The sequence below is a fragment of the Anomalospiza imberbis genome, chromosome 9 (assembly GCF_031753505.1).
Source record: "Anomalospiza imberbis isolate Cuckoo-Finch-1a 21T00152 chromosome 9, ASM3175350v1, whole genome shotgun sequence".
Taxonomy (NCBI): Eukaryota; Metazoa; Chordata; class Aves; order Passeriformes; family Viduidae; genus Anomalospiza; species Anomalospiza imberbis.
In genome coordinates, this window is record NC_089689.1 from 4,999,070 (window position 1) to 5,024,368 (window position 25,299).

The following is a 25,299-nucleotide window of genomic DNA, read 5'->3' on the forward strand; positions in this document are numbered from 1 at the left end:
AGGACTAGAAAATTCCATGTGTAGGAAGCTCCTCTTAAATACCCTTCTACATTGCTTTCATGCCATCAGCAATAATGGCATAGGCTTTGGTTAAAAATGCTGACATCTAGGTATAAATTCAGTACATACTTAGAAAAAAAGGTATATGTCTATGTAAAATGAGGGGGGAGATCAGGTTTACTTGAACTCTTTATTTGGTTTAGCAAAAAACATGTAATCTTTGGAAAGTGCTTCCTTTAAGCAATGTTCCAGGCAACACTGCAAACAACAGGAAAACACTACCTCAGTGATGCTGCCATTTCTGGAAAGGTCTGCTAATTAACTGGCACCTAGTTAACAAAGCAGTGTTTGGTTTGGCCACTCAAATGACACACATGAAAATTTTCAGTGAAGAAAACACAAAGAAATCAACTAAATTCAGTTCTTTAGTGGGAAGATGCATCATTTTATCCATAAGAAAAAGAGCCAGAGGGAACAAGGGGCAGGGATGAAGTCAATGGCTTAAACTTCTTTTGGTGACAGGGACAATAAAAGTGAAAGATCTGCAAATCAGCTGGTCCTGGTGGATGGCTGGGGAGGCCACTGCCACCTTCAGTGACATCCCTTCCCCACAGCAACACCAGCCTGCAGAAACCCTGGCACTGCTCCCTGGCACACTCAGCTCCAGGACCCTGGTGCTGCCCAGAGTGCTGCAACTGAGCTGGAAAGCTGCTAAATAAAGGGATAAATAAAGGGATACTCCCACCCTGGGAACAGCAGGGCTTGGCATCAGAGATACAGATCCCGAGCATCACAACACCAACTCTCAAAAAGAAAGAATCTGTATATTTATGTCTTTAGCTACAACTGTAATACGGAAAGATAAAACAGCTCCATGCTGAAATAAAATAGCTATTGAAACAACCATCATTAAATCTTGAGTTCTAATATTGACTGCTAAGTTCATTTACCCATAAAAAGACATTTTACTGCTTTTGCTGAGTGTAAAACTAAGTGTAATCAAGGATATTTCACTGTCAAACACTAATGAATGAAAATTAATCATAAAACCAATAAACCCACTGTTTTTAAAAGGTCTTACTAAACTGCCTGTGAAAGGCAGCTCAATAAAGCAACTTTTCCCAACTTTTCAACAGAGGAAGCACAAAGACTGCACAAAAATAAAACTTGCATAGTACTTCATGCTTTACCAAGCACAATTACAAAATGGATTCTTAAGCAGAAACAGAAGAATATCTTATTGTAAGACAATAAGTAAATCTTAGAAGATAGCAATGTGTGTTTTTCATCACTACAGTTCTCTTTCCTGTTAAAGAATAGTACTTAAAGAAGAAATGTACTTAGCCAGAAAATAAGGGAGCACAGAGAATGTGGTGAAGAAAAAAATACTTCTCTGGTAGTTCTTTTGCTGCCATTACACAGTTTTTTTGACTTTTCCTTAGGCTGCAGACATGAGGTTCCAAAAATGGTAAGGTAATTGACCTTGACATTGCCCCTGGTATGCTGCAAATATAAGTATCCCAGAGAAATTCAACAGCCAAACATAATCTACCTGCCTAAAGGAGGTTTTTTTTTGTGTGTATATATATATATCTATATATCTGTTTTGCTTATCTATCACGCATATAGCTTCATTTTTTGTTTAGTATTTTACATCTGTTTCCTTTTTATTACCTGTATTATCAACAATGATTTTTTCACATCAAATTCTCTTGTCAGTGTGTGGTCTCCTATTTACCAGGTATTTCATAAATCATAAAGACCTTCAGGCACATGAAAGCGGGAGCCAGCTTTAAACTGACATTGTTTAAACAGGTTTTCCTACAAGATTATGCAACTTTATATTATGACAGAACAAAAATCAAAAGTGATTGGTGATTGGGTGACTGGAATTTCTGTGACTTTTTAAATCCATTAAAATGCCCAGCCTTCTAATTCTGGAAGACAATTTAGCACCAGCTGGAATCCTCAGACAGCATTAGTAAACAGTAACAAAACATCCCTCAAATAAAAAATTTAAATTGTGAGTTTAGAAAACACTTCCATAAAATGAAACACACATACTAAATTTAAAGACTCGTGTGACTGACCAGGTCAAATCCTGTCACCTGGGAAATAAAGAAGAAAAGCAGTACTTAGATCTGCTGAGGATGTTTCGTTTGACAGATTCCAGGAGACTTATAGAGAATAGGGTGAAATGTGACTTTACAGCAGCTGAAATTCAGAGTCCAGAGAAGCAAATTAGTGTTCCTGCACAACAACATGAAGCCAGTGTTCAACAAACCAAAAAACTTTAAAAACGGGGCAAAGAATCTTGGAACCTACAAGCTGATTCCAGGGTACTGGATTTCTCTTACATTCTCTCCCTCCAAGAACAGCCTGAGGAAAAAGGAAACCTCTAATTCCACCCGACAAATCCACACACTAAACATGATGGCAAAGAGGAACATATTGCTGACTGTGCCCTCAGGGTAAGCAAACTTTGTGGTGCAGCCCCCGAGGCCAAGCCTGCCCCACCATTTTCAGGCAATAAACCTTCAAGTTGCTGTACATCAACTGCACTTGCTGAGGTCATACAAACAGGGTTCAACTAAGGCACAACTGAGCCAAATGAGTTTGCTCAGGTGTTTGACACATCTGGAGTTACAGTACCACAGTCACAACACATCTGCTGCCCACAGCCCGGGTTCAGTAAATGTCCCTTTGACTTTAAGCACCTGCTAGAACTTTTCTTAGATTCCAGAAGATCCCATAGAAACTTGTTACCAGAAATGCCAATGAAAATCAGAAGCTCTGAGCAGCCAGCTCTGGAGCACAGCTATAAAATGGCTTTACTGGTAAGAAACCAGCCCTGTGAATTGTGAGAAATAAGATATTTCACTGCTGCTTGTGTAAGCCTTGCTTGCTGAAGCCCTACTCAGCAGGGAAAAAATGACAGAAGAATGACAAAACTAAATGAATCCAAGTCATGTTTGTAGGAAGAGTTGGGGTTACACAACCATACAGAGCAGCAGTGAGCCAAAAGAGCCTCCTGAAATAAACATGAACTTGTCAAAAGAAGGCAGCAAATACATTCCTGGAGATGTGGAGCATAACGAGATCCATGCAAAGGACACTACTCATTTTTTCCTAATATATGTGAGAGCTGGGTGTCAGCAACAGCTCAGCTCGAGGAATGTTTCAAGTCATGTTTGAATCTACTATGAAGATGTGCAATGCCAGAAACCAGAATATGAACATTTTAGACATTAAGAAAGCAGCTTTGAAATTTGGATTTGAATTGTTCACTCGAGTCCTAACCCAAAAGGACTTTCCCAGAGAACAGTGTAACATCAGGGAACTAACGCCAAGGCTGAGTTTTATTGACATAATACTACTTTATTCCATTGTTTCAACTTTCTTACAGGTTTAAAAAAAATGTATAGGGGTTCAGAACCACCTCAACAGAACAAAGAGTACAGTATTAAGGGAGCTCTAGAGTAAACCACAAGTGTGCACACGTGGTCAGCTTTCATTACAAAAAGTAATAGGCACAATCTTTACATATGCATTTTGGTGAAAGAAGGAATAATAGTGCAGTGTTAAAAGGCACCAATAATCAATAATTGGGCCTTTTTTTAAAAGCCAATAACCATCTAAGGAAATTACATTTGGTTCAAAGTTATAATTTAAATATTGTATGGATTGGCATGCATCTGAACCCCTGGCAATTTATTACACAAACCTTATGTGTGCCCTTGCAAAATCAAAAAGATTTCATCAGTGGACCTGAAAGTCAGTTCAGTACAAAAGGACATACCAAAGCTCTCAGCATGTATTTAACACCAGACTGTCTTGTTTACCTCCTCTGAGAACACTCGTCTAACAAAGAGCTGCACAGAAGTATTTCTCTTAAAGCAAATGTAAATTTTTTGATCCTTTAGCATTGACCTACTCCATGTGCTATGAAAACATTAGGCACAGACCACAACTTCCGTTTTCTCTTAAAAAAAATATGGTATGTGCAAGTGAGGTTCACACAACAGACCAACAGCTACAACAGTAAGCTCTTTAGATTTCCCAAAGAAAAGGGTCAGTTATTTTTAATTTTCTAAGTAGTGCTGCACACTGCTGTGTGCCACTATCATATCTGCATTAGGAGCACCTGTGGAACCAGTAAGGAAAAACTTCAGTACACCCTAAAGGACACGATATCAACACCATGTGTTGATTGAAATGGGTCAAGAGAGTGAATGACTGGAGAAATCATTGTACATGGGCAGTTGTATCCAGCCAGGGAGGGCCACTGCTTCCTGCAGAAAGAATGGTTTGGAACTCATGTAACCTCACAGGTGCCCTCAAACTCACCCACCTGCACACAATGGAATAGAGGGACGCACAGCATGGGAAAAAAGGGGAAATGAGAGGGAGAGCTTCTGTGCAAGTTGTACCACAAGGTGCCAGTTTATCCCAAAGTGTCATGCCCAGGGCAGGGTTTATGCACTGCAGATATTTTGTACAACTGCAAATTGTACAATATGTGAGCAAAGATAGAGCTGATTATTACCTGCAGTATCTACTACAGTCCTCAAGTATATAATTTACGGATAGCTGCATACTGTGGTGTTGATTGCTTCCTCTTAAATGCATTAAAAATCTGAAGGCTACTGTATACTCTGACACAAGGACAACTTGTCTACTAGGGGGAAATGTAAGATAGTAACTAACTAATTTGTTTTACGAGGAACCTCCTCTGATGTGCTAGTTACTTCATGCCCTTTAGAAGATTTTTTGTTCTGACTTTCTTCATCACCTCTGTTGAATTGTTCTCCTGACAGTTTCACAAGAGTTCAGTGACCCTTCTTACAGCTGCCTCTGCCTTTTCCAGGATCCCTTTTAAATTCACTCTAACACCACGGCAAGCTGTTCAAGTAAACATTTCTCTCTGGCAAGTTTCCAGATACCACAAATACTATCAAAACTCAGCATTTGATTACATGCACCAGTTTTCTTTAAATGGAGCAGGAATTAGCCCGTTTCCTTGGCTTAGGGTCCCGTACATCCCTGTCTTTTGAACACACACAAGATGAACATATTGTCTCTGACAGTCTCCGTAGTCCCAGCCTGAAAACGCTGTTGGAGAGGCTATATATCACACAGTTGCAGAAACTATTGCTTATAGCAAGCCACGTAGTTAGGAAGGAGAGTGCTGGGTTTTCCAACACCCTAGAGCTTTCCAGCAGAAAGTATATGATATAAGGGAGCCAGAGCACGTAGAACACGCTGGTTATCCGGAACAAAACCATGGCATAGCGGCGTTCGGGGCTGTGCCCAGCCTCCCCAGCAGCATCCCCTTCGTGGTTAGGAAATCGAGCTCTCCGATCACTGATCTCTTTGGTGTGCTGCCGGCAGATTTTAAAGATGTGGAAATAGGTGAAACATATGACAAAGGCAGCAGGAGCGTATAGTAAGCACACAATAAAGCCAGTAAAGTAGGCATTAGTTAGCCAGGAGGTAGCACACCATTCAAAAATATCTCCATGGTAACCAGGTTTTCCCCAACCAAAAAAAGAAGGCAAGAAGATCAGGCAAGAGTATATCCAGATCAGACTGATGCAGATTCTCAAGCGACAAGGTGTGACCAGTTGGTTATAGGAGAGAGGCTTTGTTATAGCGAGATAGCGATCCACACTGATGCAAGCAAGACATGCCATAGATACGCTTTTGAGCACAGAGATGATGTATCCAAAAACTTGGCAAGTCAAGGACTCGTGGACACCTGTTGAGTAGTGGAGCAGTGACAAAGTAGGAACCAAGCAGCTGACTCCAACAAAAAGATCAGCATAGGCCATGGTCTGAATAAAGTAGCTGGTGGTGTAATGATGCAGGAGTGGAGCACAGTGGAAAACAAATATCACAGTTAAGTTACCCGCAATAATTAAAAATGTTAGCAAGACAATAACGACTGTCTCAAGGATACAGATGTCAACTGCATTGTAGTGACCAAATCCAAGAGGGCAGGAGAGGTGCTCAGATATGTTCATAACACTACTGCTCATATTCAGAGTCCTCCATTCAATCCATCGGGACTGGTTCATGTTTTGTGCTTAGGGAACAGTGCAATCTGAGCCTTAGTGAGCAGGTGACCTGCTGAACAGCAGCTAAACTCTGCTTCAGCGTCTCACGGTCTCTCTTTGCAGACACTGCCAGTGCTTACATGGGAGAGGATTAGAGTCCCATAGCTGTTGATGCCTCCTCAGCATCAGTGCATCACCTCTGGCACACCTTGGCTTTAAGGAAAGAACGAAAGAAAGAGAGAAAGATAGAAAAGAAAAACAAAAGCCAGAAAGAGAAAGGCCACTGATCAGCTCCTCCAGTGCTCTTGACCCATCTTTAGCAAACACAAGGCACTTCTCAAACAAACAGAAATAAAAACTGACAAAAGAGACACATTCATTTCCCAGGGAAGGAGGGAAGGGAAATCTCTGACTTATTTTCCTGAGAAAGTCGTTTACTTTGGAATATACAGGGGAGAGGGAGAGGAAGGGAAGGAGGGACCTCAGTACAGCTCAGGTTTCCTGGACCAGCAGTTACTGGAGATAATATTTATGTCTTAGTTTAAATCATAGACTGTTTGGAGATTAAAGGAAAAAGTTAATCCTCTAATGCTGTCTTTTCTTGTTCGATTCAGAAGATGGTACTCCATCTTATCCATGCTATTCATTGGAAAGGTAAGGAAACATTTTTGTCAATGTTAATTCCAATAGACTCACCACTATTTGGGTATGAATAATGAATTTTATTTAGGGGGAGACAGGTGGGGGATGAAGGAGATTTGTCCTCTGGCTCCCAAGAAAGAAAACATACATCTCACATACAAAGAGGAAGATCGTGTCTATTCATTTAAAAATGAAAATAATTTTAAAATAGATTTTGGAGACTCATGTCAATATTTACAGTTCCTTTAAACAGTTATAGTTCATTACAATTATGAATGCCAGAATCATAATTCAGTGTCCCCACAGACAAAATAAATCCTCTTGAATTTAATTTCAGCATTGGCAATTTAAAAGAATCATCTTTAGAAACTCTGCCATATCTACTACAGTGAATCAGTACCCAGGAGTTCATAGGTATATCCATGATTTTGCTCACCTCTGTAGCAACAACTGAATTATTTCACAAAACCCCACACAATGAGCTCAGAAACTTCCATCTGCATTCTGCTGGGAAGCTAATGAAATGCTGATTTGACTAGAAAAGCTGCCATTGTTTACTACTCCATTATTCTGTTGCTCAGCTTCATCTTCTCAGGGGTTTAAGGTTTCTATATTTATTAGATGATCTGCATAATAAATAGTTGCTTTTAAAAATTGTTCTTCTATTTGTAGGACATTACCTTGTTCATTTTATTCCCAGCTATGGAGAGAGAAAACATTAAAAGAAAGCATCTTCTGTGTTCAGTTTTAAGTAAATGCTTGATTAGTTCAGGAATCATTAGGCAGGTAATTAAATGTATACAATCTTGTTTTTTGAAAGGCCCCTAAAACTTTAAAACCATCATTAATCCTAGAGTTCCTGAGACTACAAGACCAGCAGTGAAAACTAATGAATCCACATAAAATCATCTCCAAGGTCATTCAGCTGGCATTTGCTTTAAGTCTCTTTAAAAGTACCAGGATCTCTCTGATGTTTCTGATAGTCCTTGCCGTGTCTTCAGGAGGAATTTCAGATACTAGAAAAGCCAAATGTTCAATTCTGTCGCAGCACTTTGAGAGAAAGCATTCTTTTTGGAGTTAATTTCCTGTCGTGCACCGCCACGCTGTACAGAAAGTCCTTTAAGATTTTATAACATCCCCGAATATTTCCGCCTATTTGCTCCCTTTGTCTATAAGCAACAGAGCACGTATAAAATCACTCGTTTCTCCAGTTCCCTGCTAAAGCAATAGAGATGCTTTCTCACCTACACGCATCCTCACCAGCCGCTATGTCCAATACTTGACAGGGAGTCAGTCCCGTTACCGCGGTGCGGCTGGAGCGGCTGCCGCTGCCTCCCTGCTCCCCCCGTGCGATGACTGCCTGCACCTGAGCCCGCTGCTCCTCCTCCTCCTCCTCCTCCTCCTCCTCCCGCCGCAGCCCGCCGGGCGCTGGAGCGGTGCCGGCCGCTGCCCTGCCCCCGGCCCATCCAATGGCGCCGCCGCTGGCACCGGGAGCGGCCCCGGGAGCGGCCCCGGGAGCGGCCCCGCTCCCAGCGAGCCGGGTACCCGCGGTCCCCGAACCGCTGCGCTCCGGAGGAAGCCAGCACGTTCCTCCCAGAGACATGTGCGTACAGAATCCAGACATAACCCGATGAACTACCGTCATCGCCCCACCGAAACTGTTTGCTAGAACAATCCCACGTTATTTAAAAGAATCATCCCACGTTATTTATTGTGCACTCACCTTTCAAGGATCACCTGAGATATTTTAGCTTGGTAAAATATCTGCTGCAGTGCCACACAAATTTTCCAGTCTTCCTTTAAAGGCAAAATTACAGTCCCCTTTTTAATTACATTCCCTAATTAATTACTTCTAAACTTAATACATATATGTTACAAAACTCACCTGTACCAATTTTTGATACTATTCCAGTATTACCAGTGCCCTAATAGCTTCAACATCAGTTTAAATACAAATACTTGTAACTCATTATTTTGCAAACTGAACCGATTAACTCAGCTCTCTACTCCTGCAAACAGATGCAGCTATTCCCTGATTAAGTACTCAAAACTTTTGGTTACTTCGTGCTTCCTAAAAATAAATCCAGTCACGGAAGTACAAGCATCAAAGTTATCTTACAGACACTCCATGCATCCTTAGACACCGAAGCAGCAAATTTAGATACCAAAACACCAACCACAGAACAGCATTTGGGCTGTTAACCAGAAGATGTGTCTTGGAGGCTTTAACCAACCAAGTCATTAGAAACTACAGTGATTTATGTCCTTCTAGCTCCATGGCAAACCAAAGGTAAAATTTTAATAAGCTGCTCCCGAGTTAACGTCTTGTATTTCAAGTATTGCCTGGAGCGAATGTCCAAGTCTGAATGACAAGTCTGTAGCAACGTGAAGCAGCACAAACTGCAGCAGTGTGAGAGTGGTTTGCAGCAAGGGCATGTGATCATTCCAAAGTCTTCTATCAGAGGATTTAAGAAAAAAATTAAACTATCTCCGATACCTCAGAATGGTAAATGGCTGTAACAACAGACTTAATGACTAAATTTAGACCCTGAGCACAGCTTTAAGCCCCAGTTATCCATACCAGAGCAGAACAATAGGGAGCAATTTTTATTCCTCCTCTTCCCACTCCTCCTGTGGGGGAGGAGGAGGAGGAGAACAAACTGTGCACAGGCATGGCAGTGACCAGCACTTCTCTTTGGGGCAGATCATGGTTGGCACCAGGGATGTAAACAGCCAAAACACCTTAAAATGGACATTAGGGAGCCCCAAAGGCACACAGGGGGCATGAGATAAGCAAAGGTACAGCCTGACAAAGCAGATCACAGGAACTACGTGCTCAGTACATCCTGCTCCACACAGATTTAAGGACTGGTAACTACTGAAGCTTCCAAATGTCACAGTAACCATTGAATCACCTTGGTCTCGGGTCAGCCCCAGCTGGTGCCTGCTGTGTGTGCCCAGAGCGCTCAGCTCTGAGAACAAGCACTCCTGGCAGCCATATGTTTCAGGTCTGCTAGGAGAAGTCCAGGCTCTGCTGAGCAGATTACAGGAAAATCAATGGCAACCTCTGCTGGCTGGTTCTAGACGCAGGTAAAACGTGTCTTCTAAAGAAATTTCAACTAAAGGGACAAAGCGGTTGAAAAGCAGGGAAGTTTGACTTCTTTAGGAACATGAGCAGTCTTCTTTCACTACCAAAAAACCAGTCATGCTCCAAGCTGCCAGTGGCTTTATCACCTCAGCCACTCGCTGTAAACTGCACCATGCTACCAGCACTGAGTTGTACTGTTCTATGTATATTTCAAGGCAAGAGAAAAGCAATCAGAAATCAACTAGTCCTGATGAAACTATGCAGTTACAGAGGGAATTTTACAAAATGTAGCAATACCAGAATGCTGTATCAGAGACAGCACATTAAAAGCTGTATGAGAAAAGTTTTTCTCTTTGGAGATTAGAGGCACATTTGGGCCTCTGGCACAAACAAAACCTGCTTCAGGATTTTTTCTAATTTGTGTTTTAATAAAAGGAAGTGAGGAAGAGAAAAGTTCTACTGGAAGAATTGCCTTGCTGTCATCAAGGCAGCAACCTACATGGTGCACATGTTCCCACAGCTGGTTACATCCAGCTGGTGGACCGAGCACTCTTCAAGCCCAACAGAAGGAGCAATTCCTCACCTTCTTTATAAATTACACTAAAAACAATACAAATCACCATACAAAACAGAAGGCTCACACCATCTGATCCTGCTGAAAACTAAGGGGATGTGGTAGGAGCATGAGCTATGTATATGCAAAGCAAGGCTGTGAAAGCAGTGGTGATGCGTGACCCTGAAAGGAAACCAGATAAAGCTTCTCAGACAGAGAAAGTCCATATGGAAGGAGATTTAGAAGCTCCAAGCAAGAAAACAATCTATTAGTCATTCTGTTTGAAAGGAATAGCAATATTTGTTTGCTAAATCCTTTGTTGTAAGGAAACAGGACTGATAGAAGCAATCCCTGCAGTGCACAAAGCAGCATCTCAATCACACCACTCATTTTTAGTTTGAAATCTTCCCTTGTTAAATTTATTGGATGGTCAGCTGGATTAAATGGACACCAATCATTTCTGTAAAATCTTTCTGAAAGGCATTGATGAGAGCAAGGAAGTCCAGCTGAGTGTGGGATGAGGAACACAGCAGTTATTTATTTAGATGCAGACCTGAATGACAGTGTTGATATACATACCAGCTCATCAACTTCTATTTTTTCTGCCCAACTCCTTTTTTTTTTTTTGTTAGTTTACAGTATTTTTTCTTTGATATACTTTCTCCTAAGCCAAAGAATAAAGGTGTTTCTTTCACTTTGCTTTATTTTTAATCTTAACTACCTCTGGCATTTACTTTTACATGTATCTTATGGACACCCTGGTTTTGTTTTTAATGCCTCCAGAATAATTCTATTCTATTAAGCTTGCATTTGTAGTGCAGCTTAAAAAGTAGCATAGAACAAAGGAAAAATCATTTGTTGCCTTAAAAATTGTGTGTGTATGTGTGCATAGACAGGGTTTTCTACATCATATTGATGTTTGAAGTTGCTCTATGAAGTCATATTAGTGCTGTATTTAAGGCAGAAATCTGTTCTATTTGTTATTTGGAGTATAAAGCCTCTTCCCCAAATCCACCCACTAGAGCTGTCTATTTAAAACCTGCCGGAGAGCTCGCGCTTACACAGAACACACGGGGATTTTGACCTCAGTGCAGGCATATGATGAGATACAAGAAGTGCCTATATATATATAAATAAACCCATTCTTTTCTTCTCAAAACAAGCTTAGGCTTCTCAAACCCCTTATACCCCTGTGGATACCATCTGACCCCATGTCTTGCTCCAAAGTGGGGGCTAAATTTCTAAGTCAGAGCCAACACCAAATTTAAGCCATGTTGTGCTGGGTTCTACATTCAGCTGAGCTATGAACATCTCCAAGGATGGAGTTTTCTCATTGGGCCCCTGTTCCAATGTCTGACCACTCTCTCTGTGACTCCAACCATCAGCTCAGAATTTTTCTTGCTGTGGTCTGTCTCCATCCTCATCAAGCCTAAACACACTTGGGCCAGTGGCAAAAACCCACAGGTGTCAGCTCTGAAGGAAACAGTAATATTGTAGAAACTTTTAAACCATTTCTCCACCTACTAGTCTCATTTTTCAGTTTTGCTATCAGAGACCAGCTCCTTTCCTTCTCCTTCCCACCCTATGATCCTAATGAATGCCATAAATAATTTTACAGTGCTATGGCTCATGTACCTGGTGCTGCAACAAAGATCGAGAGACTCCAGGTACACAGCTGCAGCTCTGAAATGCAGATGCTCTTGTGGAGCTCTTACCTCTTGGGTACAGGAAAAAAGCCAGCACAGGCCTTTTCTGCATTAGGGCAAAACTGGACTTGGTGGCAGCAGAGGTGAGGCAGAAGGAAGAGGCTGGTATAATTTGGAGTCAAGGGTGGGGGCAGTTCAGGAGACTGGAAGGGGACAGTAGCCTTCTAAAAAGTCAAGAGATGTGAAGGGAGCTAGTAATCCCTTTGCCTTTCACTACTGCTACTCCAGCAGGCTCAGGTTCAGCCTGATCCTCTGCTGGACTCACAGCTCAGTCCTTTTCCAGCACTGTTTCTAATGATGCAAGTATCAGCCAGTATCACACAAGTGTTAGGTAATTAGGATGCCATGACGCAGAACAAGAAGAAATGGGCAAATAAATTTTTTTTTTATGTGGATCAGTAGAGAGAGATGGGCATTCACATTTGCAAGTTTATTGTGCAGTCTCTTCATGCTGTTAAGCAACAATTACATGAAATGCTTCTAACGTTTGAAACTTTCAAATTACTCCTAATATTATTCATGTATTTAATAAATATTATGAAAGATTCTGGAGTAAATTGCTACAATCTCCTTTTAAACATTACTGCCTGTGATCTCAAGGATTATATTTCATAGCATCACAGAATGGTTTGGGTTGGAAGGGATTTTAATGATCATTTTGTTCCAACCCTCCCCACCATGGGCAGGGATGCCATTCAAAGATGCATACAAAGCAAATATTCTTCTTTATTTCATATAAAAGAGCATTTTCCTTAAGGAGGAGCTTCCCTCAAGATGATATTGATGGTCCTACAACAAATTGAATCCACCTTACAAGCTCAATCCAGATGACAAATACCAAACTCCTGTGCCCTGAATCGATGGAAATAAAACTCTGTGCAATAAACTATCAATCAAGAAGTGACTTTACTCCAGGGAAATGCTGTGCAGCCAAGTTAATGGTGACAATTAACATTTTTCAGGAGCCAAGGAGCATTAGCTTTAAACAGCACATAAGCTACAGAAGGATGCTATTTACTGACTGACCATATATGATCAGAAGCACCAGATAAACTTCTTAGGATGGTACGAAAAGCAAAAATTTAAACATGTGCCCTCAGATAGTTTCATGTACCACTTACACTAAACCACCTGCTCTTCCACTAGCAGCAGTTTAAAAAAGGAAAGTATACTGGCAAAACAACACCAACTTACTATCTTCCACCGCTCCCATCTTTCAAGGGACAATTAAAATATTAAATCACAGGGCAAAAGCAAATAAGAGAACTGTAAATGAAGAAATGCTGAAATGTGGAGAACAGTCTGCACAGTGCAAGTAGCACTGCCCTTTCTTTTCCTGTGGGAATCATTTTCCACATTTCAAAATAATACATCAGAGATTTTAGTACTGCATTCATTCAAACCTTTTAGAGACATATTTAGACACAGTTGTACTTTTACTAATACTTTTGTCTGTGTGATGCCAGAAATTACATTCCAGAGATACTGGTATTCTAAAAGCATATTTCAAGCGGACACCAAGAAAGTGTATGTTGCAAAAGGGTTCCAGCTTGCCTGGCAAGAGCATAAGCTCAGTCAGTATTAGCAGTAATTCCATTTCAGCAGAGCTAGAATACGAAATTTTAAAGCTATTTAAAAAAAAAATCCCAAACATTGTGATTGCCTGCTTCAATTTTTCACACTCTGCAAGCCAAATAGTTTTCTTAAACTACAGCATGACCTTTTAAAAGGCAAGCAATTTTGATTTAATGAGTTCAGCTGATGAATAATTTATTAAAGCCTTAATTAGGCAGCCAACTTGTAAGGCCCATGCAAAAGCAACTACTAAGAACATGAGGACTGAACCCACATACACCTGTCTTTCAAAACCAAAAGTCTGATGTACCACAGAAAGCTCCACTTCAGTCTAATTCTCTCTTCTTAGTACTCTCTTCTAGTAGTTCTTAGTGAACTGCCAGCTCTTATGTGACAAACTCACTCAGCAAGAACAGATTCAAATCCCCTCTCCATGGATGTGGCTTGGGTTAAACCATCACAGAACATCCTCCCAGGAGATCCAGTCTAACCCAGACAGGCCGGCTGGAAACATGTGCCTGGCCACAGCAACAATTTATGGTTTAGTTGATTACAGCATTGACATATTCCACCCTAAACTGTTCCTTTAATAGACTTCTTTAAAAATAGTTCTTCCTCAAGGATATGAGAGGTGGCTCAGAAAAGCACTGAACAATCAGGATCATTTAGGGGATGAAGTCACAGCTCCAACTGTTGGAATGGGCAGAATCAGTTCAGAACTAAAGAGCTGCTATTTGTTTTACTGCAGGGTCTACTGGGGAGCAGGTGGTACCAACACCAAATCCCAGTAAATCCAATTCCACTACTTCTTGAGAACAAAAAAGCTAGAAATAATCAAAGTAAATAGTGGATTTTTAAGACTATTTTAAACTTAAGTGTTACTCAGGATTACTATTCTACCACATTGTGAAGAAATAGGAAAGAGGAACATGAGAAGGATATGGCACGATAACTATTTATAACCTGAAGGGTGGCACAATTTCTTTTTATGGATTTTAAACTCAGCTTCATTTAGACCAAATCGTCCTCCCAGCTGGAAGTGCTGAAGAGGTATCACTTCTGTTCTCCTCCAGCATGGATCTAAACACACTTGCATCAATATCCACGTATGAGAAAGGACAAGGAATAGCTTCCTGCTGAGAATGATCTACAGAGAAAATTTTGCCAGTAACGGTGGAAGTACATTCCTGGGTAACTCACAGACATGAAATCCAGAAATGAGACGTGTTAGGAAAATGCCACTGCAAGCAAGAATTACTGACATTCCCCCCAACAGGCCTGAGTTAAAAATTAACTAATTAAAATTTATAAAGTCATCATACATCTGATAATTATTTTTCAAGATTAATGACATCTACATACATTCAACTTCCAATAACTAGCAAATTTTATCTTATTAGATAATGAGGACATTTGTATTTATAGCCAGAAATTGGCACATGTAAAATGTTATGTGAGCTAAGAAATAATTTATTCTAGAAGAAATGCCAAACCTGATATTATCCGCCATCTCTTGAAAAAAATGAAATCAAATATATACTTTATCAGAACTAAGAAGAGGTTAAATATAAAGACAACATTGATATCTACAAATCCTTTTGGAAAATACACTATCAGGAAATGGAAAAGTCAAATCTATAGATTACATTCAAGGCCAACTTCTTTCACCAATATTGAATTCACACATAAACCTCTCCCCTCTGCTCAAGATTGTGGCTTGAAGCTGGAAGTCAATTTCTTTGTTCTTATATTTTCAAGATGTATCACATCAAATTGCCCCAAACATGCTGAACAAAATATAAACTTGATGACTTTATAGACATTCTGTATATTGAAAAAAAGATATTAGAAATTACCCTCTTAACAGTTAATGTTTTCTAATAACACTAACTAAAAGAAATAAGAATGAGAAACAGCAATTTTTTACAAAGGAAAGGTTTTACACAAGTAAAAATTATTTGAAGAAATTATTTGCATTCATTTTTCTGTCTAAGTTATGAAAATACCAAGTGGTCAGAAAAAATGCCATAGAAATGGAACAAGGCTAGATTTTAAAAAGCCTTATTTTTCAGCTAATGTTCTAACCCAAGTGCTCACAGGGGATGAGCTTCAGCCCATTTCCTTTTCCCCCCAAGAAGGTTCTTTATAAAACAAAGCAAAAAAAAAAAAAGTAAGGAAAAAATGATTACATTCAAAAAGCTATATTTTATTGTTATGGCAACTGATGTGCTAAAAATAAAGAAATAAAGTTGTTATGGCAACTAGAATTTTAAAGGCAGTCAAAAGTAGAATAATCAAGCATTCTGCCGGCTTAAAATGTATCATCTATGACTCAATTTACAGAAAGAGCTTCAGAGACAAACAGAGATTGGGTTTTTTGGGGGGGATTCTGCTTTAGAGATCACAATTAGTACAATTCCAGAGAACTCTAAGGAATGCAAGGGAGCATCTCAAGGTGTGTAGAAAATTACACATTGCAAGTTCTCACAGTCAGGAGGAAAAAAACATTTTACCACTAATATGATGTGCCAGTGACCTTACCTAGATCAATAAAATGTACCAGGCTGCCCAGAGTAGCTGTGGCTGCCCCTGGATCCCCGGCAGTGTCCAAGGCCAGGCTGGATGGGGCTTGGTGCAACCTGGGCTGGTGGAAGGTGTCCCTGCCCACCATGACAGGGAGTGGACTGAAGAGGAGATTTAAAGTCCCTTTCAATCCAAACCATTCTAGGATTCCCTGATTAAGGTTACTTGATGTCAAATTAAGTACTGGAAAGTTAGGAAGTACCAAAATTGATTTGGCTGAAGCAGCAGAGTTCTGTCTCTTTGTATGTACAGAAGGGTGCCTATGACTACAAGATGATCATATCTTTCCATTTCTGGTATGCCCTTGATGACAATTACAGGGGTCCTAATTATCCGAACACTTTCAATCTCGGAGAACTCTTCTCCTATCCATTATTTCTCAGACTGTCAAAACTACTACTTCTATTTAAAATTAGAAGTGTGCACAGTGAAATATTCCAAAAGCCATACGAGACAAGCCTTAATTAATAATAAGCAAAGTACTTAACAGATACTTCAAGAAATTATGACTAGAAACAGTAACTTGTACTGGAAATATTTGCACTTAAACCATGTACATAGCATGTGCTAGGATCCTAGTGTAAGCTGGTATTTTAACACAGCATGTGCCTTTTATTTTTGCTTCACTGCACTGAAAATTAGGGTTGCTACTGGCAGTACTCATAACTGTTGTCTGACCCACATGAAAAGTCTCTCACCACAATCCACAAGAGCTTTCAGTGAGCAGAACTAGCATGGCCAAAAATACAGCTCAAATACAGCGCTTTGTTTGACACTTAATATTTACTTGGCTCTTTAACTTTTATTGCAAGTTTGCTTGCATAGTTAGGAAAAGGAAAACTGAGGAGACCACAAGTGAGTCACTGTTTCTATCCAAAGAAGATTAAATGCAGTTGACTTTGAAACTGGTGCCTTGATGCCAGGTTTGTGTGATTTTGTTCAGGCTCTTTGTTTGCACTAAATGGAGAAGAATCAGATTAATTCCTTATTGCAGCAAAAAAAATCAGATGATACTGGAAATTCAAATAATACACAGGGCTGTGCAACAAGGCTGACACTGAAAATTCAAGTGGATTTCTGTAGTTTTGCTTCTCCAGCCCCAATATTAATCCTTGAGGCTGGATACACAGTCCCCTCTCAAGAATCACGTGAAGCTAGCATTTCTAGGAATGTAAACTATGTAGGTAAACATCTCAGCTAATCCATAACCAAGTCAAAACTTCTGCAAACGAAACTCCATGTACAATATTCACCTTACATACATTTTCAGGAGTCAGGATAAATCTTAGACATGGGAATACCAAGATTTTAAATCCAAGTTTCAGAAGTATGGCTCTGCTTGGGCTAAAGGAGCCCAGCTGCCTGTTTCCAAGGCTTGTTGCTGACTCAACCAGACACTGCAGACAGTCCTGAAAAGACAACCAGCTACTGCTGCTCTGAGCTTTCTATGAAATTAACTTCCTCATTGTGTAATAGCCTAAACTTAATCAAGTGCATGGCTGCCGGAAATCTATGGTTTTGAGTTCAAAAAAATGAGCAGACATCCAAATATTACTCCTTGACTGCCAGCCGTGTAAATCCACTGCTGGCAATCAGCATCAGTATTCTTGTTGTGTCAGGGGCAGCCATTCTGCATTGAACACACATGCAAGTGTAAAAGCATCACCAAAGAATACTCATTCTAACATTTGTGGGTCTATTTTATCCCTAATGTGTGTTTATATATTTTCAAATTTCCATTAGGATTTGGTAAGCCTTTACAGAAAAGGAAATCCTAGACAAGTGATGACAAAGACAAAACAAACTTTCTGGAATTACATTTACAAACTCATGAAAGGAAGAGGGCATGGTTCCAAAAGGTACCTCCAATTCCTCTGCCATACAGCTATCAAAAAGTGTAATTAGACTGCAATGTTACATTAACCTGCCTAAGGCTGCCTCACCCATCCATCCTGCCCAGCCCCAGTGCTTGCTCCCATCTCACCCTGACACCACACCTGAACAGTGAATCTGAGAGAAATGGGAGGAAGGAAATTTTCTATATAAAACTCCACAACTACTGTGACTAGCCCTGCAAATGCTAGGTAAGGGCATTAAAAAAAAAGATGGAACATGCAGTAAAAGAAACCTCTTTTGGCAAGCACCCTGTCTGAAACTGCAATCCCCATTAATGACTATTTAATTTTAATTTTAATGCAGTCTGTATCTTGTACTACTGAGTCAAAAAAAAGGCTGTATTTTGAAACTGATTGCTTTGAAGACAAACCACCCATCTGAAGACAGCTTTGTCATATGCAGGATATGATTAAAATATGTGACGCTCCATATCATCAGCATTTGGTTGTCAGTTTAAAAAGCAACTGATGAAAACCCTCAGCAAGAAAAAAAATTCCTAGCTGCCAAAATATTTGTCTGTGTCCACAAAAACCTACATAAGAGATTGTTAGAAAGAGTATATGCAATAGCAGACTGCAAACAATCTCCTTCTGGTTAGTTTACCTCAGCAGCTGCAAATTTGCTTGCTGACAGGAGACATGATTCTTAATTTGTATGACCATACTCATCACTGCAAAGGGAAAAAATTCCTTAATGGATATAGACTGTAAAGAAGATCTACAGGTTTCTGATCTCTTTTGAAGTGATTACTGTAAAATCCACCTTAATACTAGCTCAGGCCCTTAGAAGAATATCCTACAGAACACCTAAGTAACCCCGTCATTTGGGGTTTTACCATGAAGAAGTCATACATAAAGGTTCAGAATTCACTCCTATATCAAACTCCAGTTTAGATTTAAGTGATGTGTTCATCACTTCTGTACCTTTTAATATTCTACACATGCAGCTCAAACCTTGCCGGGTTTGTTACTATTCCAATTGCTACAGCTGTCCACAGCTATGATAAAACATGCTCTAATAAAGTGTTGCCCACCAGCATTGGTGTTAAAAAAGGCATTTTAAGAGACTTTAAACACCAAATATTCGGATTCTTAGTGTTCCTCTCTAAGCATTTAGAGCATTCTTTAATTTTTATAACACCAAACATTAACACAATGAAATAAGCAACTAACAGTCAGGAAAATGTGGTTTGCTCTCTCCAATAAAGGTATTTAAGATTTCTAAAGCTCCAGCTCTGGAGTGCTGCAGCCTCCTGAATGCCAGTTATGCAATCTTTATTTGAAAACAGAGGCCAGTCAGGAAGAAGGGGATTGGAGAGGAAAGAGGAGTACCAGGAGCAAGTTGATTGCCTCAAACACAATTATCTCTCAGCAATCTCAGCTCCTGCAGCAGACATAGATATTACCTTTTCCTTCACGTAAGCAGTGGCCTGTGCTAACAGGGAAGATCGTACACACAGAATTCCATAAAGGCAACACACCCTGCAGGGAACTTCTGAAACAATCCAGTTTTACTCAGGGATACAGAAAACCATGGTTTTAAATGTCTCTACTACAGCTGCTCTTCCAGCATTAGCACCATTAGTGCCACAGGAAAACAACACCAACTACCAAACCAACATTCAAATTCAACTGGGATATCTATTTATGTTTTATCCAGGAAGGAAGAGCAGGGATTTTCAAACCAGCACTGAGGTGCCAAGTACTAGCAGCTCTTACCACACTGTGAGGGAACAGCGAGGCAATGACACATCCCAATTCCATCCTACTTAAAAACCACTTGTTATCTGCATCAATATTCATATATCCTGAGCTTATGACACTATCTGGTGCAATATCAATTCTTCCAGTAACCATCATTTAAACCTATCCAGGTCCAATACTGATACTCCCTTGGTTTTATCACTGTTTGAAATGATGGGCAACTCTGCTCCCCTGGCTGCAGATAATGGATCATAAATTCACACAGACAAAACAGAACAGGTCCCAAGAGGGCACATGCAAATCTCATTTCTACTCCACCCTGCAGAATAAATGTGTCAATTGATGTGTCTTTTGGACAGAGAGGTCACGCATCACCTCAAGAGCCAGGAATTGTATTTTGAGTGTTATTTTAGTGTTCTTATATGTGGCTGTGTATGGAAAAGAAACTGCAGAAAAATTCTTAATGCAGCAGAATATTTTATCATTTTATGCAGGCCCTGAAAATAAAATACTACTTCTGATATTTTCCACCTCAAATATCATACATAAACATTAAAATTTAGATTACATAAAAATAAAAATTACTAATTGGTGCTCCTCCTTTATTTCCTGAAGCGACTTGTCACAAAACTGATGAATTCCTTTGAAGATGAAGACTTAGCATAAGATTTTCCCTTTTGTGCACACAAAATTGAAAGACTTTCTCCAGATGAGTGCTAAATGAATCAAAACCTGGCAAATTAAATTCACCTTAGGGACATTTTATTCCTGAGTTTTTAAGAGAAATATTAACATTTGCTGTGGAACAAGGTACCCTGGTACATTTATCATAAACTAAACCTTTTATCTGAAGTCTGAATTTAAATTAAGCTCTTGAAAGAATTAAAATTGTATCAACAACTACTCTTCAGAGACAATAATTTTTCACTGATTTCTAGTAAGTATTTCCAGTTCATATATACTTTTTTGTCCCACAGTGTTGCAGCATCACTAAAATAATTCAAAGTAGGTGACTGTAACTGCCAGCACCAACAGATTAGCTTACACCAAAAATGAAGCTTCCCATCACTCCAACCAGCATGAGCTGATTTGTCTCTAGAAACCACATTACATTATAAAAATACCAATACTCTACTTGCCATGAAATGAATTCTCAGTTTAAGAGAAGAGTTAACTAACAGTCATCCTATCCTTATCCTTTGAGAAAAGGTGAGGAAAATTAAAACCTAAGGAACTTCCCATATATACAGAATTTCAAAGAAACAGGAAACTCAGAAAAAGTGATCAGTTTCTCCAGAATTATTGTGGCTAATACCCAAGTGCCTCGTTCAAAAAGCAAAGTAACAGGCATTAGTTTTTTCTCTTTTCAATCAATTGAAAAAAAAAATCACATTTTTATTATAATGATCATTGATCCTTATGTAATAGGATCTTTTACAATTGTTTAGCATACTGCTATGCCATCCTTGATATCTATTTCCTTTGAAAGTCAAGGGAGACAACTCCTAATTAGTAAGGAGACAAAATAAATATTAAAAAAAAAAAAACAAAACAACAACCTATTTCTTGCTACAGAGGCCTAAACTCCCCCATTTTCAATCAGGACAAACAGATGCAGCATTCTGAACACAAATATTTCCTACAAAAATACTCTAATGTTTCAGTCCATTAACCAGCCTGCTGTGGCAGCTGGTGAACAGTCATCTTTTTAATTAGACACCCTTACTGATTAATTAGTCTCAGAACACTGAGCAGTGGAAGACTGCACAATGCCACTGGGACAAAAAAAATATTCCTCTTCCCCTCCTTAGTGCTAACTTCACATCCTTTGGTATTCCTGCAAATAACAAGCTTGATTCATTTTCTACTCCCACTAAAATAGCCTTCCTATGTAAGGAATTCTCTCAATTCCCAGCTAAACTGTTTCACACAAATTGTATTTGCTTCACACAAATAAAATAAATTAAAAAACTAAATGAACAAAACCACACAAACCTGGCCATCAAGGCATCAGTTTCAAAGTCAACTGCATCTAATCTTCTTTGGATAGAAACAGTGACTCACTTGTGATCTCCTCAGTTTTCCTTCTCCTACCCATGCAAGCAAACTTGCAATAAAAATTAAAGAGCCAAGTAAATATTAAGTGTGAAAGCAAATACCTTTTGTTGTTTGAACAGTTTGGATGAATTCAAAATTTAAAAAATAAATACATTTCTGCATTAGGTTTACATGAAAGATGATCTTCAGTCCTTGAAGCTCAGTCTGAAGACAGATGCACCAAGAAACAGATAATTAGGGTTAATTCAATACATGGAAGATCGTGTTTAAATTTCAACAACAGGATTTGCTATTTTCATCTATCCTATTTCTAACTTTTGATTTTGGACAAGACACAGTTCCAGAAACCTGAAACCTTAACTTTTGGGTTTTTTTTTTCTTTTTGCTTTAAAAAAAGAGGATTTATCTCGCAGGAATCAGAAATAATAATGCTGGTCCTAACTGAACAGATAAATTACATATATTCACTCTAAACTGATAATTTCATCCAGCCCCAAATCCAATCAATTTGCTCCACCTTCTGCAGCAATGGGAAATACTTTCCTATAATTGCTCACCACTGCATGAGAATTATACGGCTGGAGTAGTGATCCCCCTGATTAGTGCCATTTTGAAATTATTAAATTACTGAGATCTGTTATTTTCATGACATAGCAATATTTAATCCCCAAATCAATGCCTCTCAGAGCTTGGAAGAATTCTTAGGCTTTTCACTCTTAGGCAGAGTGACTTGAAATGTTGCTGGTCCAGAGACAAAGCAACAAAAAATACAGTCAGCAGAAAAAGCTGGGTTTTGGCCAAGTCTTCTGAAGCCTGACCCTTTAATTAGTTATTATCTCTAATTGTCCTGGGCACATGCTCATATTGCCAAAGGAAATTATGAGAATAAACAAAGAATCCTATTTTTGCTTCTCTTACAAGTCATTTGGAAGGACAGCCATTCAATCTTTAAGAACTTCGACTCAATGTCACCACCCAGTTCAAAACCAGGCATTCTCATTCCTACACAAATTTTCATTGTTTTGAATATAATACTACCAACATCTACTTTATCTGAGGCTCATTTTTCTGATCTTACTTAAAAAAAATAATAATAATAAATTTAAAACAAGTTTTGATTTTTTAAACCACAGCAGCTGCTGCATTTAAAATAAGTCTATATATGCTGTTAAGATGAAAATACAGTTTATTTCTTAAGGGAATTCCTATTGCAAACTGGAAGTCTTTTATGAATAAATCATACAGTTTAGAACCAGAAATGTTACCTTAAAACAGTCCACCCAAAAGTTTTCAAACTACAGAACATGAGTGACAGCCTCCTGTTTCTGTTCTTATTTTTACTTACACTACTACACTCAGCCCTGACAGGAAACAAGTCTCACCCTACAAATTCAGCAGTGAGAATTCATACAAGAATGAAACCATCTCAGAGAAGCAAAACTCTGATAATAAGCAGTGTAAGATACAATAAATAAAACATCTGTCCCCATGCAGATGAACAAGTATTTTTGGCTAAGTTGCCGCATCACTGCCATCCCGTGACTGCAAATTTCTACTCATGTGCACACTGACAGTGCCTGACCCCTGCTCTGACAAGGACACACTGGGACAAGGGGAGCATGATCCTTCCTTGATTCTTGCAGCAGGCAATTACCACTCAGTCCAGTCACAGACAGGCTACACTGTGGCTTGGCAGCCACCATTTTATCAGAGCTCTGAATACACCTCATCATGGAAAAATTCATTCCAGTCTCTGGAGAGGAACCAGTGAAGATGAAATGATGCCAAGCAGGCAGGAGGATCCACGCTGTCAATGAACTGACCTCAGCTTGTGCACATTTTTCTATATTCTTTTAACAAACAGATCAGACATGCTTTTACAAAAGCTTTTTAAGTACCAGTATTACCCCTTCATTATCATTAGCAGATTTTTCTCACTCTGATTTTATTTTCCATACAATAATTACATAAATAAAAATACACATTTATCCCTACTGATGTAAATTTGCCTTCCCCCTTCCTGTCAGGTGCCACATGCAGCACTGTGAAGAGCCCATGGCAAGTGAAGTAAGGCAGATTATGATTGTCATACAGAACACATTTACATATATGTCAGAAACTAAACAGCTGCCAAATCACAACTCCTACTCTCTAAAATTGTATGCAAGGCCTATTATTGTGCTCCAGTCAAAATTCCTGAGCAACTCACAGTAATCATCAAGCTGGAACTCAGCAGGAGATCTAAGAGAGTGCAAGGCAGTGCTTGTCAGTACTCGTGAGAGCACAAGCATTTCTTTCTCCCTTCCCTCCTGGAACTCCAAACTCACCTAGAGATGGAAAACGAATGCTCTGATCTAGGGAAAAGGGAACACAGCTCATCAGATCATTCTTGACAGACTGCAGATCTCCACTGAACAGGACTAGAGGACATGGAGGCCTTTTGGAGAAAGTAAGTGCAGCATTGACTTTTCTAAATGCGACATTTTATTTTGCTTTCAGTGCTGAATTGAGACTCTAAAACAACCCCCGAATTACTCTCTCCTACAGAACATACTGAATAAAGCACTCCTGTAGCTGAGAAACACTGCAGCAGGCTCCAGAGCTTTGCATACAGATGGATAAGTACAGTATAAATGCACAGCCAGATGTCTTAGGTGATGGGACTGATAGCTGGCCAATCTAACACAGCACTGCTACACAAGACTGGAACAACTAATGTGTCTATATCATCGTCTCTAAACTAAATTTAAATGCTGAGAGTCTGCTGTCATTCAGAGTATCACAAGGCACACATTTTTGGCCTGCCAACACCACAACTCTCACTAGTGAGCACAGTTTCACCAGAAGTTAACCAGTAACACTGCAGTAAAATCAGAGTTGTCACCAGGTTTTGCTCTGTCCCCAGAAGCGGCAACCATAAATCAGGTTTTCAGTACAAATAATTCCAGGTACCGAGCTCATCTTTCAAGCTGTCACAGTATCATGGCAGAGATTTTTCTACTGGTCTCCAGTGCCCTTTTACTCACGGAGGTGCTACAATTGCCAATTTAACCCAGGGGTGCAGGTCAGGCAGGATGAGCAGGGAAGAGCTGGAGTGCTGCGAGAGCAGGCTCAGAGGAAGGATCTGTCACCATGGGCAGCATGGGACACAACCTCAGGGACTGCTCCAGGGACTGCAGCAATAGGGAGCTGTTTGAGGGAGAGACATGTTCTGGGAATTGTGGGGTGTCAGTAGGCAATGGTGCAAGTTCACAGATGTTTGTACCACCAACTCCTTCTGGAACTGAGCCCACTTCACTCCCAGGACTGCCAGTGCAGAGCATCACCAGCTCTCCCCACTCCCCTAGGAATGGCTCAGGAACACACATGCTTAAAGAATATACTGCTGAAGTGGTCAAGGCACCCATAAAATCAGCCAGCTTTCAGAAGAGAAACATCA

The 25,299-nt window shown here is 39.7% G+C and overlaps 2 protein-coding genes across 7 annotated transcripts in view; both read right to left on the reverse strand.

The window, feature by feature from the left end:
* RABGAP1L (RAB GTPase activating protein 1 like) overlaps positions 1-25,299 on the reverse strand; it is a 224,425-nt gene that overhangs the window by 150,438 nt on the left and 48,688 nt on the right. Inside the window, exon 1 of one of the 5 annotated variants that reach the window (XM_068199464.1) lies at positions 7,943-8,064. The exons of the other annotated variants lie outside the window; for them this stretch is intronic. The gene's annotated coding sequence lies outside the window, so the exon portion shown is untranslated. Of the gene's footprint in view, positions 1-7,942; positions 8,065-25,299 lie in introns of those variants that run through there. 5 annotated transcript variants of the gene reach the window in all.
* Positions 3,019-8,069, reverse strand: GPR52 (G protein-coupled receptor 52). Of its 2 annotated transcripts, none has more exons than XM_068199471.1 (2): positions 7,943-8,069; positions 3,019-6,269 (listed from the first exon to the last, which is right to left on the reverse strand). In XM_068199471.1, the coding sequence occupies exon 2, from the start codon at positions 6,075-6,077 to the stop codon at positions 4,992-4,994; it is 1,086 nt and encodes a 361-aa protein (XP_068055572.1). In that variant the 5' UTR covers positions 6,078-6,269; positions 7,943-8,069; the 3' UTR covers positions 3,019-4,991. The 2 variants fall into 2 exon arrangements, with proteins under 2 accessions (XP_068055572.1, XP_068055571.1); XM_068199470.1 differs by having other exon boundaries at positions 7,135-8,037.